The 16,374-nt window shown below is 40.5% G+C and overlaps 1 protein-coding gene across 2 annotated transcripts in view; it reads right to left on the bottom strand.

Moving 5' to 3' along the window:
- Positions 1 to 16,150, bottom strand: part of LOC126235748 (leukocyte elastase inhibitor-like) — an 86,078-nt gene extending 69,928 nt beyond the window's left edge. The window contains exons 1-3 of one of the 2 annotated variants that reach the window (XM_049944540.1): positions 16,013 to 16,150; positions 4,129 to 4,215; positions 448 to 627 (exon numbers count right to left, since the gene is read on the bottom strand). In XM_049944540.1, the coding sequence (XP_049800497.1) occupies positions 448 to 627; positions 4,129 to 4,203 (255 nt within the window). In that variant the 5' untranslated portion in view covers positions 4,204 to 4,215; positions 16,013 to 16,150. The remainder of the gene's footprint in view (positions 1 to 447; positions 628 to 4,128; positions 4,216 to 16,012) is intronic. The other variant, XM_049944539.1, reaches the window with a different exon arrangement.
- Between the last annotated feature and the right edge of the window lie 224 nt (positions 16,151 to 16,374).

The following is a 16,374-nucleotide window of genomic DNA, read 5'->3' as shown; positions in this document are numbered from 1 at the left end:
TTCTGGCGGCTACACCGGTTATTAATGTACCAGCATTTCACATTTTGAATGGCTTATCTCGCCCTTACATTCAACTGTGATTGTGCAATGTTAATCACATGAACTGCTACCTAAACGTATATATTTCCAAAATTTCTTTACTCTACATTAATTATTCTTTGGTGTTGTTATTTCTGTTTTTGTCAGATTCTCCAGATCTGTACATGCTCTTCAAAAATGCGTTAAACGCAAATAAGAACAAGCAAGCATGCACTTACTGTTGTTTAGAAGCGAAAATTTACAAATTTTGCCTCTACCACACTAAGCAAGCTGCCTCATTAGGTATTACTGAAGTCACATTTACAGAAACAGTTTTAAAACGTGTATCAAGGAGAATGATTTCCATTCTTATGATATTATCGGATAAGTGATCTGCGTGCATACGTCCCTTGCACGAGCATTACTCACCTGTAATCTGTTCATTACAGCCCCAACACCATCCTCAACGACAGCTCTATCCTCTGGTAGGCGCAGTCCTCTGGCAATCTCTTTGGCAGTATAGCCTTTGGCTCCAAGAAATGTCAGCGCGAGAATTACCTGTATACTGATAGGAGAGAAGAACAGGTTTCCTGGCTCTGCTGCCAAAACCTAAAAATGAACACATGTGTCACAGTCTATATATTAATGTAATTTTAAGACCCGTTTGCTATGAGAGTTTAAGACTGTAAATCCTAAATGTCTTCATAGACATTACTAGAATTAATGATAGAATATAAGGAATAAGGTACGCTATCGGCTGCAAAATACTAACGCGAATTCGTTACATAACAATGGTAAAACTGGTATCTTTATTATCAGAATGGCGCAAAGAATGATGGCCTATATTAGTAGAGGTTGGAACGCCAGTGGAAATGAAACGGCAGGCAGAACTCAATCCCTGCGTGGAAGGCCTGCACAGGTGTTGGTCCTGCTTAAGAACAGGAAGTAGCTAGACGGACGTCGTGGCACCTGAACTCCGGAGCACAATAGGGTGACGGCCGGCCGCTATTGTAGCAGGACCGAAAGGATAACCGGGAACTCTGCAAATCTTGGACGCAGGTGAGAGGAACGAAGGAGCGGCACCTCGGAAACCACGCAGGCTGGGTTATTTCCAAGGATTTTTACTCAGAAGCGTACCATTGTAGGAGTATAGGTTTTTCCTCACAAACTTTCCGCGCTGGACGACAAAAGACTAAAATATTGTTGGTCGGCGTTCGGAAGAATCTGTAGAGAGGGAGAATATTCCTTGGTTTCGGGAATATGATTCGTTTTCGGAATTACGATGGTGGGGAGCCAAGCCTTGCTGGGAAGCCAGCCATGGAGAGACGAAGTCTTCCATTGCGAGCCCCCGTGTGTGATGGTCGCTCCGTATCAGCTTTGTTGGTACGGACGGACTTGCTGTCTTTGCTCTCAGGAGAGTTTATAGTTTGAACAGTTAGGCACTGTACTGTTGCGAACCTATACGATTCTGAACTTCACCTCCGGGTTGGAAGTTGTCGTTGAGTAAGCAGCGTTCAGTAATTGACAGCACTTCTTTTGCCTATACTTAACGTTGAGACGTTATCTGAACTCCGTCCTTGTGTCTGGGAGTTCGCGTTTCTCGTCCGTAGAACGCAGAGAGAATGAGACAGTATTAGAGTATATTAGTCAGGGGACCCCCTTCTGCTGTCCTACTGTTTGAAAGAGTTTATTTGTGGCAGGATTTCTTCCATTGTCGCAGACGAGTACGAGAACCATCACTTCGACGCACCGGACGCAGTACATACGGTGACATCGCAAACTGCTTCGGCTTATTATGGCTATAAAAGCTAAAGAGCTGTGATAACGTTAGTTTATTTCCACTGAGGTCTCACACCACCGTAGACCATCTTTGAAAGTAGTGTCTTTTAGTGTTCGGAACGTAGATGATGGCAGTCATTTCGCGTTAGTGATATTAGAACGCGCAGTCATAATAAGGGGCAGAGTTGGGCAATTGATTAATAATTTCAGTTAGGAAATATAGACAATTGTACCACGGTAATCCCAAAAGTAAGGTCACCTATTTTTTTATAAGTGCATAGACCTGTTTATTTCTACAGTGGTTTATATCAGTTTACAGCTTGAACATTTAGCTATTTTTCGACATAATCACCATTTCTGTCGATGCATTTCTGTAGACGCTGTGGCAGTTTTTGTATGCCCATGTCATACCAGCTCGCCGCCATGCTGTTCAGAAACTTATGAACCTCTTCTTTCACCTCGTCGTCGGAGCTGAATCGCTTTTCGGCCAAATGTTCTTTTAACCTAGGGAACAGGTGATAGTAGTCACTGGGTGCCAAGTCAGGACTATAGGGTGGGTGGGTGATTATGTTCCACTGAAACTGTTGCAGGAGAGCAACGGTTTGCCGAGCGATGTGTGGGCGAGCGTTGTCATGCAGAATGTGTACGCCCTTGCTCAACATTCCTCGTCTCCTGTTCTGAATTGTCCGTTTGAGTTTTTTCAGGGTCTCACAGTACCTTTCACCGTTAACTGTGGTCCCAGCGATTCAGCTCCGACGACGATGTGAAAGAAGAGGTTCATAACTTTCTGAACAACGTGGTGGCGAGCTGGTATGACATTATGTCGAAAAATACCTAAATGTTCAAGCTGTAAACTGATGTAAACCGTTGTAGAAATAATAGGAGACCTTAGTTTTGGGATTACTCTCGTACTTAAAGGGTTGATTTTAATCTATAATACATATATACTGAACAACAACGTTTATCATTTACTAGTATTAGTTGCTTTCATCATTCATTTATGTTTAGATTGTAATTTATATGTAAAAAAGAGCATTAAGAGATCCTAACATCTGTTTCAGGGGATAGTCAGACAGGGCCAAATCATCATTTTAGCGTTTATTATTTTCCGTTGGGCACACTCATTTTTACACCCGCCTCGAGTAGCATTGTGAATGTTAAACTGTAGGTCATCAGATAATGTTCATTGAACGGAAACGATTGTGACGTAACAAGCGTACCTTAAATATAGCTGCAGTGCTTTTATTGTCATTAACGTTAATCAGCTGTGGAGTACAAAGAATGATCAAGATTATTTATTGACTGATAATTTACTAGACTCACATCAAGTGAATGTTTAGAGAATGAGTGAATCTTTTCAGATCTTTGGTCTTGTCATCGAGGCCTCCATCTCCTGGACTGAGAGTGTAGACGGGTTTGAAAGAATAAAAAGAGAATGTCTCAACTCGGTATGCAATAAGGCTCAAGTTTTCTTGGAGTTAATGAGCACCTGGGTGGCTGCTCTCTGGGTTTGTAGCTGTCCACGACCAAGCAAGTAGCGTCATGTCAGACACGGGAGATTACATTTTCTTGCAGGTAATGTTGCATAACAGTTTCAGAAGAAACATGTTCGCTCTTAATAGCGAAAGTATGCTGAAAACGTAATTTTGAAGCACTGTAAATGTCACTTCCACGATTTCCTTCACGTGATTAGGTGGCAGATTTATAATTTTCTCGCAGTGCTACGTACGTATCTATTACAGATGTTACGCCTTTAATAACTTCGTAGGAAAGAGATTCACATAATGACGCTAAATCTTCGTTCTTTTAATGAAAATTGTAAGTGGTCGGCTACAACTATTCGTTTTTGTATATGTTAGATAAATTATAATAAAAAAAATATGACAGAACATCCAATTAACTGACCATCCGCGCCATGTTTGGCGAAGCCATTATCATGAAACCAGTGTTGTAAACTTTTACACAAACTGCACTCAGTCGTACTTATCTGTTGCAGCATATGAAAAAATTTAACTCATCCTCCAATTATGCCTCGTTATATTATTATATGGTGGTCTACCCGTCACAGAAAGCCCATATACACGATGGCATGGTTGGGAAACTGTACGTCTATCAGTTCTTCGGGTCTTTTGGTTATGCTCGCGTTGAGTATTTTCAGTGGACTACAGCTAACAAAAACATTTGTCACAGCCAAACACTAGTGATATAAACAAGAATAATCATATGGGAATAGAAACACAGAAACATACACAGTAGTTGAAATATCAAAAATATCTTTTTCTCCAACACGTAACTTCGTGCTATCATGTACTGGACTAATTGAATACCAACCTTATACATGTCGAAAGTAAAGAGATTATTTGCCTGCGATATGTTTTGCAAGGCTACGTTCACTTCCTCTGCCATTTTTTCGACAGTCTGTAAAAATAAAGGAATTATTATCAGAATGAACAGCGTAAGTTGATAAACATTCAAAATATTTTTGTATCAAAATACCCATAAGATGCTGCGAACTAAGTTACGTGGAGAACTTGCACACATATGTTAATAAGTACAAGTATAGCTGTATTTGACGTACTTGTATTACGCTACAACCTGTTTCGCTCTCAATGAACGTCTTCAGTTAACCGAAAGTTCACCAACAGTCCCCGCACCTAATTCTCACAAACTGGCAGAAATATGCCAGTGCCGTGAGTCGAGATTGTCTACTCTCTATACATAACGATGAAAGGCAAATTCTGGAATACGACGAGCACAATGAAAATTGCTCAGTTGCCTGGAACAAACACATCCGTCGGTATATGCAAGGAACATAACATTCTGCGCTGTAGAGAACCATGTAGGGCGGCATGTTATCCTCCTTGCAAATACAACTGGCTGTGCTAGGGCCCGACAATGGAGAATTTTTCGCTGTGATCTCCGTGTTTCTAAATTGCCTTTCAGCATTATGTACGGTGATTAGACAGTTTTGAGTCATGGCATCGGCACATTTCCGCCACTTTGTTAGTTATGAAGACAGTTGAATTTCGGTCATATGAAGATCTTCATTTGTAACATAAGCTGTTGTAGCGTAATAAACGTATTTGAAATCCAGCAATGGTGGTTATTGTTAACATTTACATTATTCATTTGTTGAAGCACAGAATGATCAAGATTACTGCTTGAAAAATACTCTAGAAATACAATGTATTTTGGTTTACTTATAGCTAATGTATGTACAAGTTTCATACGTTCAGTATCTTCGATTTACGAAGGGACACTGCAAAGAGAAAACTTTTGAAAATATTGGGGGCAAACACTGTTTTTTGCGGCGGTGGGAACGGGAAATATATGCAATGACTGAATGCGCAGGCATCTGGAACCACAAACTGAGCCTGAATAGCTTGACCACATGTTTCCAGCTTCGTCTTGTGTCAGCTAACATTAAAAACAAGCCAGAAGGGCGTCCATGCGTGCAGTTCGTGGTAAACGATTTTAAATGGCGTTGTTTTCTCGATATGGAGCTAGTGTCACCTGTAAGACGACAACTACACACGAAGGCAGAACTTTATACAACGACCTAGTGAAGGCTATACAAAATGCTGGAATTGTTATCCAACACCGTCTGCCCATGAATGCATCACCACCTTCTGTTTAAAACCGTATACATTGCACAGGCTGTGTAACTAACATACAAAATTTCTTTCGAGTATGGCCGTTGTTTCCGGGTGTTCATGTTTGATTTTCCGTGTGTCTAGTTACACACTAACTATATCGCTTGAAATCGTCAACAATGCAATCCCGTCCGTGTCTCGACAGGCGCGAAACGCCATCGTTCGTGCATCGGACTATAGTGGCGCTTTAGACAGAAGACAGTAGTTGCTCGAAAGGTCGTTCTCGCCGAAAGACTGTAACCGTACAAAACATATTTAGCTTTTTTATATCCCCAGCTACCCAAATACCCCGGAAGCCACTGTAGAGAATCTCTGTCCAGTTCCAATCTTTCTTAAGTGAATAATTTGTGAAGATGAAAACAAAATTTAAATAAAATTCTTCTGAATGCTTGACTATATCATATTGAGATAAAACTACCATCATTCAGGCAACTATTTCAGGCCGTCTGTGTCAGAGTGACTATGGAAAAACATGAAATTGAATTTTCCACTCAAAGGGACAACTTTGAACACCATGCAGGCACAGAAAGCGCTGGACCCAAGATTGCCGTACGGCAGACATTGTGGAAGTACCAGAATTTAGTCTATTACCAGGTAACATTGATACCCGTAAATACTGTTTCAACCCTTTAAAGAACCCGTTTTAATCAACATTTATTTGAAACGAGCATGTCACGGTCGAAGTGACCATTGAAGACGACAATTCTATATAAAACGTTCCGGTGAGAAAGGACAAGTCTTAAGACGAAATAGCTTCTTGCATGAAGCATCCGCAAACACACATCCTCGATTGTCGATTCTTCCGGTAGCTACACATAAATAAACAGCACACGAGAGAATTGAAACGTAGATGTATCAGTAACATGTTTTAGATGCTGCCAATCAGAGAATTAATGAGTTATTATTTTATTATGTCAAAGATTCCAGACTTCTTCATGCTGCATTTTGTTATTGTTTATTATCCTTACAATGTAACTATTGATTTCGGGACACACATTACATCATCGTACGTATCTGGTAAGCCAAACAAAGCTACAATGATGGAGTGAAATACACCTGTACATGTATACCCGTTAACTACCAGGGTCATGCCTCAACACTTTACTACGTGGTTAAAAGTAACGGAATATTATGCGAAAACGTTTTATTTTACAGCACATACAAATCCTCCACCGCCCACCCCCTAAACAAAAATAAACGAATCGCGAATCGGTATCTCAATAAAATTAAAAAATGGAAAAGGGTACGACTACGGATCCACGGGTCTCATCCTCGACTACAGGTTACCCCCTTTGAGTTTTATCCTTATCAGTTCTTTCACATCGGGCAACTTTTTTTAATGTGAAAAATGTCGAGATGTACCGTGCTTCGGAGTCGTATGTTAAATTGTAAGTCTTTCTGTAGCTGGCTATGTCAGTTCAATAGTACCATGCCCAGTAAAGCAGTGTGGTGTTGAAACTAACCTTCGGGTTGATAAAGCTTTACCTTTTTCTTACGGAATCCAAACTCACTGTACAGCATAGCAACGGAAACTCAGTATTTATTTAGACTCCTGTCGCATTTGTACACATATTCCTTAGTGGTGACGAGTCCGTTCATTTTCGAACCATTGTCTGCATCTTAGTTATATCATTGTAAAATATTAACAACCATATAATAAAGAAGAAATATTGAATTTAATTGATGAAAGGAGAAAATATAAAAATGCAGTAAATGAAGCAGGCAAAAGGGAATACAAACGTCTCAAAAATGAGATCGACAGAAAGTGCAAAATGGCTAAGCAGGGATGGCTAGAGGACAAATGTAAGGATGTAGAGGCTTGTCTCACTAGGGGTAAGATAGATACTGCCTACAGGAAAATTAAAGAGACCTTTGGAGAGAAGAAAACCACTTGTATGAATATCAAGAGCTCAGATGGCAACCCAGTTCTAAGCAAAGAAGGGAAGGCAGAAAGGTGGAAGGAGTATATAGAGGGTTTATACAAGGGCGATGTACTTGAGGACAATATTATGGAAATGGAAGAGGATGTAGATGAAGACGAAATGGGAGATAAGATACTGCGTGAAGAGTTTGACAGAGCACTGAAAGACCTGAGTCGAAACAAGGCCCCGGGAGTAGACAACATTCCATTAGAACTACTGATGGCCTTGGGAGAGCCAGTCATGACAAAACTCTACCATCTGGTGAGCAAGATGTATGAGACAGGCGAAATACCCACAGACTTCAAGAAGAATATAATAATTCCAATACCAAAGAAAGCAGGTGTTGACAGATGTGGAAATTACCGAACTATCAGTTTAATAAGTCACAGCTGCAAAATACTAACGCGAATTCTTTACAGACGAATGGAAAAACTGGTAGAAGTGGACCTCGGGGAAGATCAGTTTGGATTCCGTAGAAATGTTGGAACACGTGAGGCAATACTAACCTTACGACTTATCTTAGAAGAAAGATTAAGAAAAGGCAAACCTACATTTCTAGCATTTGTAGACTTAGAGAAAGCTTTTGACAACGTTAACTGGAATACTCTCTTTCAAATTCTGAAGGTGGCGGGGGTAAAATACAGGGAGCGAAAGGCTATTTACAATTTGTACAGAAACCAGATGGCAGTTATAAGAGTCGAGGGGCATGAAATGGAAGCAGTGGTTGGGAAAGGGGTGAGACAGGGTTGTAGCCTCTCCCCGATGTTATTCAATCTGTATATTGAGCAAGCAGTAAAGGAAACAAAAGAAAAATTCGGAGTAGGTATTAAAATTCATGGAGAAGAAGTAAAAACTTTGAGGTTCGCCGATGACATTGTAATTCTGTCAGAGACAGCAAAGGACTTGGAAGAGGAGTTGAACGGAATGGACAGTGTCTTGAAAGGAGGATATAAGATGAACATCAACAAAAGCAAAACGAGGATAATGGAATGTAGTCAAATTAAATCGGGTGATGCTGAGGGGATTAGATTAGGAAATGAGACACTTAAAGTAGTAAAGGAGTTTTGCTATTTAGGGAGTAAAATAACTGATGATGGTAGAAGTAGAGAGGATATAAAATGTAGACTGGCAATGTCAAGGAAATCGTTTCTGAAGAAGAGAAATTTGTTAACATCGAGTATAGATTTAAGTGTCAGGAAGTCGTTTCTGAAAGTATTTGTATGGAGTGTAGCCATGTATGGAAGTGAAACATGGACGATAACCAGTTTGGACAAGAAGAGAATAGAAGCTTTCGAAATGTGGTGCTACAGAAGAATGCTGAAGATAAGGTGAGTAGATCATGTAACTAATGAGGAGGTATTGAATAGGATTGGGGAGAAGAGAAGATTGTGGCACAACTTGACTAGAAGAAGGGATCGGTTGGTAGGACATGTTTTGAGGCATCAAGGGATCACAAATTTAGCATTGGAGGGCAGCGTGGAGGGTAAAAATCGTAGAGGGAGACCAAGAGATCAATACACTAAGCAGATTCAGAAGGATGTAGGTTGCAGTAGGTACTGGGAGATGAAGAAGCTTACACAGGATAGAGTAGCATGGAGAGCTGCATCAAACCAGTCTCAGGACTGAAGACCACAACAAACAACATAATAAAGACGCTGATTAGGGATCGAAAATGAGCGTACTGTTTCAAAATTAGTCACCGTTAAAGAGTATGTACTATTTAAACATGATATTATTCCACTTGACCTACAGTGACGTATTGTAAACACACAAAGACGTTGCAGCAAATAAGTACAGTGGTGACCAAGTAAAACGCTCCGCGTTGTCAATGTTTTCATGACAGTTGTGTGTATAGTATCAAAGTGGTACAGCGTGCATTAGTGAAATAATGCCAGTAGCGCAGTGTAGTGTTATCCATAATCGTGAATACATCTGAGAGTGAAAAACGAAGGAAAATGTCGCGAAAATGGATACATTCCTGTTAAAAGAACTGATGTACAAAGCGATACAATTTTATCAGGGTGAGAAAAAGCAGAATCAGGTAAATATGCCTCTACAGAAAAAAACCTTTCAGGTGGCAAAAATGGTAGGAATGTCAGAAAAAACGAATTATGAAGAAACTGGGGACACAGTGAAAACAACTACAAAATATTGGTATTCAAGAAAAGCAATTTCCGTAGATGACTTCCATAAAGCACTTCCTTGAAGCCGGCCGGGGTGGCCGAGCGGTTGTAGGCGCTACAGTCTGGAACCGCGCGACCGGTACGATCGCAGGTTGGAATCCTGCCTCGGGCATGGATGTGTGTGATGTCCATAGGTTAGTTAGGTTTAAATAGTTCTAAGTTCTAGGGGACTGATTACCTCAGAAGTTAAGTCTCAGAGTGCTCAGAGACATTTGAACTTCCTTCACGAAATCTTTTTTTGGAATTATGAGGAGAAGAAGGAAATCCGAACACTGATAAACCTACTGTAGCGTAACAAATTATTACGAATTGTCGTCCTGCATTATAATCGTAGCTTTCCATGAAGAGGGAGAAGAGCAGATTTTGGTTCCCAAGCTGGTACAGCTGACTCTGGCTACTGGGTGAGCGACCTGTGTACTTGCCTAATGCTGCGTGCAGTGCGTTACACATACTCTCTACGAATCTGAAGAAGTACTAGTAAGTATTAATCGACCTATTTCATACTTAGTATACCAAATTCGATGGATAACACAACCATACAGTTAAAATTTCAAATCAATAACTTCAGTACTTTCGGAGACATAAATTTTTATCTAAAACACATAATAAACGTGATGTAATTGTGAAACTGAGTTAGGGACTGTGATGTATTCATCTATAGCAACAACCGAAACTGCAACGGAGAGGATGAGTTCATACAATCTAATTTTCTGGAATTTTCTTTAGTTTCATTACCACATATTTCTGACGTAAGTAGGAGTACTTTGGAAATTTATTATTTCATCGTGTTTTCGTTGTGTCAGTGTTTTGGAGAGACTGAGAGAGTGAATGGAAGACATACGTAAAGTGAGAATGTGATATTTTATTAAAAGAATGTAAATGTATGCGTGAAAAAGTTATTGTGCATTAGGGGAATTTGTGACGTATGTCCGAATGAGCTTGATTTTGTAAAAGGCAGCCAGAAGGGGTGTTGAGACTTAAATTTATTAGTAATTTATTTTGTGGAAAGATATCGTATTTTGTTTTCATTGAATTTTATTCAGTTTCGCAGTTACGAGTTTTCTAGTCTAAATTACTCGTGGTAATTTGATTGACTGACATTAGAAATACCGCAAATGTGGAAGTGCTCGAGTTGATCTGACTAGCTGCTTAACATACTAGCTAATACGAATTCAGAATTTCCCGTGCGTTTCTGTAGGGCCTTGTGCCTCAGCTGTATGAGTCGAGATAATGGCTCGGGAGCCGTTTTCTGGCAAACACATAAGTTAAACCGCGTTGATAAAATTTGTACAAAAAGAAGGAATTTGCGCGTTTGATCGGTTCTCGTGTCGTTGACGACAGGCGACTACAGTAGTGAGTCTTTTGTGAAAGTTTGAGCTTTGTGAGTGGTTTGTTTTAGGAAATACTCGCGTGTGAACGTTGGACATAAGCTCCGCGCGGTGTGTTTCGTGTAAATTACATCATGGCGAGCACTTCCTTACAAGAAGCCTAATGAACAACAGAATGTGTGAACTCGCAAGAAGTCGCGGGTCACTACGAGTGAACAGAGACACACAGTCAATAACAATGAATAATTGATGTCGGTATATTAAATACGGACTTTACAGCCATTTTTACGTGTTTTAAAGACATAAACCAACTTAAAGGGAATTCTAGGCATTTCTTCAAACGAGTCATGCAAGAATTCCGAACGCTTGGTAGTTTAACTACCCATGTTTTTCGGCAAAACCTGTATCTGCCAACCAAGAGTGAAATGGCAGACAGTCTGAAACCTATCCAGGGACGTGGACTGATTATCTGAAGGATCGTGAGAGATCAACTCGCCCCACGGCACTACTTATAGTTTCACAAACTGAGATAATTTTCAGGGAGAAGGGTAATATTTCTGGAAACTTGGAAAGAGATGCGCTTTTACTTTAATAAATGTAAAAGTAAGAGAACCATCCTAACAGAAATTTCCGAGATTGTTTTAAAGCAGCCGGAATCTTGGGAAGCAAATAGAATAATGAAAAAGGTCGGAATAAAACAGTGGTATTCACCAACGGAACGTAGTTGCATACCATGAAAAACTAGTAGCATCGGTACTCCGACAGTGGAATGCATAATAGGTATTTTTGCTGCTACAATTGTAGGGTAGGCAACTTTGTGTGGTGGTTCTGTGAATCAAAACTAGAAAAAATGCGTAGTAAATGTTGGTTAGAAAATGCAAACCTAGCTACGAGTGCTTGTTGATCTTCGATAGTAGGAAGTATTTCTTCTAATCCTAGATGTTTGGTCTCCATATTTCTGGAGGGGGTACTACAGACCAAACCAAGAAATAAAAGTCTAGTTAATATGGGCTCTAAAATGCAGATCTTAAGTGGGGAAGTTCATAGAACTGACTGAATATGTCAATTATCAACTACTTTTTGATTTGTTAGTAGAACTCACGGACGAATAGTTCCCAAAGTTTCAATGACCAAATCGCATCCGAAGTGCCTGAAAAGCAATTAAATGTACGACTCAATCTTTATGCCACGCCCACTTTTTTAAGCAATTTTTTTAATATTAGCTCAGTGAGCAACGATTCCGTGGATTATTTTCAAGCAGCCTTGCGCGGGATAGCGCACTTACAGGTTTCTGACCGATCATGGACTTCTAAAAAACCGTGTTCATGGCAAAACCAGAATCCAAATGAGTCTCTAAATTCACTCATATAGAAACGACGCCCTAAAACCAATTTTCATCCGCTATAGTTGTCAGAGTTGTAATTGATGGGAACCTTGGGAGGATTCAGGTGTTAGAGAGAAGGGGCTTCAACACAGGAAAAAAAAATCAAATGAGCGTATGGCATCGTTGGCCAGGAGGACCCTAGTCAGGGAAGTCCGGCCGCCAAGTGCAAATCTAATTTCATTCGACGCCACATTAGGCGACTTGCGCGCCGGGATGAGGATGAAATGATGATGAGGACAGCACAACACTCAGTCCACGAGCGGAGAAAATCTCCAACCCGGCCGGGAATCGAACCCGGGCCCGCTTGCATCGGAGGCGAGCACGTCACCACAAAGTTAAGCAGGCGGACTCAAGACAGGAAATTTCACTCAAGATTTCTTGAGAAAAATAGATATTCGGCGCCTCTGTGCAATTAAAAAGTCAGTTGAAGACCTGGTAAAGTAAAGAGGGCAGAAAACAAGAAACCAGGAGAGAAGCCTTGAAGGGAAAGAGGACCCTGAGTACAAATGGGGGGGGGGCCTTCTGAAGAGGTGACAAAAGAAACGTTAGGTTGAACTTTAAATTCCATTTCCTGCAAATTATGTCTTTTTAAAGTTTATGTACCATCCTCTTAGAATCTATGAAGACTATAATTATGAAATTTTGTACACTTATTTCTATAAAGCCAATTAATGGTGCCCCATAAATATTGAGATTATGAGTGTAAGCTGAGATATGGGCAAAGTGTGTGGAATTTTGGGTGAATTTTATATTCACTCACAGAATTATACTTAAAAATTATTACAATTCTTCTACTCGATTTATTCAAAAAGCTTCATGAGTGGAGGAGGAGGAGGAGATTAGTCTTTAACGTCCCGTCGACAACGAGGTCATTGGAGACGGAGCACATGCTCGATCCGGCCGCTGTGGTCGAGCGGCTCTAGGCGCTTCAGTCCGGAAACGCGCTGCTGCTACGGTCGCAGGTTCGAATCCTGCCTCGGGCATAGATGTGTGTGATGTCCTTAGGTTAGTTAGGTTTAAGTAGTTCTAAGTTCTAGGGGACTGATGACCTCAGATGTTAAGTTCCATAGTGCTCAGAGCCATTTGAACCACAAGCTCGGATTAGGGAAGGATAGGGAAGGAAATCGGTCGTGCCCTTTCGAAGGAACCATCCCGGCATTTACCTGAAGCGATTTAGGGAAATTACGGAAAACCTAAATCAGGATGGCCGGACGCGTGTTTGAACCGTCGTCCTCCCGAATGCGAGTCCAGTGTGCTAACCACTGCGCCACCTCGCTCGGTGCCTCATGAGTGAAACTCACTATATGCAAAGAGATTAAACAAAGAAAGTTTTAAGGGGCTCCGGAACGCCCTATACTTGCAATGTTAAAATAACGCTTATAAATTACATCTTTCCTCACAAAGTATTTGAGGTAGGAAGTTGAACTTTTTACAGATTATTTATTGGAATATGGGCTACAACTTAACACAGGGATTTTACAAAATTTTAGTTCAGTTATTAAAGATGATTTTTTTCAATTGTAATGAAAATTCACAAAATTTTTTTGCAATTTTTTATTTATATATTCAAAAATGTACAGTTTTTTGGAAAAAGGCTGTGTTAAATTATGCAGAAGGTACTGTGTAACATTTACTGAAAGTTTGAAACAAATATGTTTGGAAGATCCTTAGAAAACTTGTAATTAGTATGAGAAAATAAAAGTTTTCGGAATCGAGCGACAAAGATTGGATTAACTATTTAGTGCATTCCAGGTCCATAGGATGGATTATCTTCATCCTCTGCAAACTCCTCCTCCAGCTTCCTCTTGTTCCTCCTCCTGTTTACTCTTGCTTGTATTTCTAGACTCTTTACAGCCCTGTCTGCAGCCCGAAGGCGTTCCTTGTCTAAAGCAAGCATCGCTCGTACCATGTTAGAACCTATCTTCATTCCCATATTTCTAAATACCTTGCACCTTACAATGTTGCCATCATTGAAAGTCGCAACAGCATCATACATACCAAAGTGAAGTGTTTCTATTCCAACAAATACAGTCTTGGGGATTCTCGACCATATAACACTATTTACACTTTCATTGGGGTTTTCAGTTTTTCCGTGAATACACTTTTTCAACAGTTCAGGTGCTGCTAAGTCTCTGAAAATAGGTTTTATACTTTATCTCACATCACTAAACTGTACTTGATGAACACGGACGTTAATAATAACACCATTTGACAGCAGTTTAACAGCGCCACAGTGGGTCACGCCCATGTAGAACACATTTCAAAAAAAAATTAAAAATAGTTGTAGTCTTCGGAATTGAATAAATTATATATCTATTAAAAGGTAATAGTCTGTAGATTCAGAAAACGCAAAAAAGTAAAAATTTAACTTTTCATGATTTTGAGCCTTTCCGGAGCCCCTTAATAGAAATCCCTTGAATAGTTTCTGAGAAAAAGATACATATATTATTTTCTGAAAACGAAAGTTTTAAATTCCATAATAAAAAAAGTTATATACACACAATCCAAGAAACTTAACAGTAAATGTTTTAACTCCATGTAAACCGTGGTACAAAATTTCATTGCCGTATCTTCAAAATTGTGGATTTGGTGCATCTTTTAAATAGCGTGTGTTTTTCATTAACACCCCCTCTCAAGGGGTAAGGGCGCTTGGTTAGGACAAGAGATGCGTTTCACAATAGCGAAGATCAACACGTGCTCGTAGCTCTTAAGGCATGCATTTTAGGGCCCTTGTTTACTAGATATTTTTTTCATGTTTTGGGCCATAGTACCACCTCTGAAAGTTGTCTATCCTACAACCTTACCAATAACAGCACCTGCACGTTTCAGGAGTACCAGAGCGATTTTCGCTTATAACTTTCGACTCAGTCGTTTCCTGACCAGTGTCCCTTAGCTCAAACTGAAACATCTACACTTTTCAATCACTCCATAAAATTTGTAACATCAGCACAGAATCACTCTGAAGATGCGACTGGTTTCCCAGATACATCAGAGGAAGGAGTATGTATTCACAAACTGATCACGTATTCTATGTATGTTGTATGAATAATCAAAAGGTTAAACCTGAGAAATTACTAATTCATTTAAAATATGTTGCTAATACGTCTATTTTTTAACTTTCTCGCCTGCCGTGGACTTACCTCACTTACCACCAACCCCCGCCCTCGTTCATCTGCTGGTGGCAAGATAGAGTAGTCTACAACTACCGCATAACAACGGCATATTAGTGGATAATGAGAAAAAGTGGTTCAAATGGTTCAAAAGGCTCTGAGCACTGTGGGACTTAACATCTGAGGTCATCAGTCCCCTAGAACTTAGAACTACTTAAACCTAACTAACCTAAGGACATCACACACATCCATGCCCGAGGTACGATTCGACCCTGCTACCGTAGCGCTTGCGCGGTTCCAGACTGTGAAAAGAAGTGGGTAGTAAACAATAATTGCAGTCTAATGCGTAAATTACTCGAGAAATTTCGCGTAAAAATTACATTACGGCTCGTGACTCCGAGATACGATCGTCAGCAATGACAGAGATTAAAATTACTAAAAATTCGCCAGGAAACAGCAAATTGTCGAATTCAGTGTGTGTCTGATTAGAAATTACTCGTCAAGCAGAATAAAATGTATACAGATGACACCAGCTGCTTATTGACTCGTTTTCAGTGTGTGCCTGTCATAGACGCGGTTAGCGGACAGTGATAGTAGAAAACTAAGAGTGCTGTGTTGTCCAGAGAGGGGCTCACCTTGGCTGCAGCGTAAGTTCACCGACTCGCTTCTGCCGCGGCAGTGGACTGGAACGCCTCCGCAGCTGTGGGGCTGTAGTGAGCGCGCACAAACTTTTCCGCCCGAAGGCGGGGATGACGTCGTCCGTAATCTCGTTGTCTGTGGCCTCTGGAGGTCGCCAACGGCGCACAGCCGGCGTCGGTTAGCTGCCGGGGAACCCTGCAACCGTCAGCTGGTATGTTCTCCCTCCAAAAGCACGTACTTCACAGGACGCTAATGACAGTTTTCCAGCTACTTCTCCTTTCCTTCTCCTCCTTCTAATGCACGCACGCGAACCTGTCTCCATTGGCACTGCTAGCACAATGCAAACACTTCTTGATTT

Source organism: Schistocerca nitens, chromosome 2 (genome assembly GCF_023898315.1).
Source record: "Schistocerca nitens isolate TAMUIC-IGC-003100 chromosome 2, iqSchNite1.1, whole genome shotgun sequence".
Lineage (NCBI taxonomy): Eukaryota > Metazoa > Arthropoda > Insecta > Orthoptera > Acrididae > Schistocerca > Schistocerca nitens.
The sequence above is the reverse complement of the archived record's forward strand: the minus strand, read 5'-3'. Positions and strand labels throughout refer to the sequence as shown.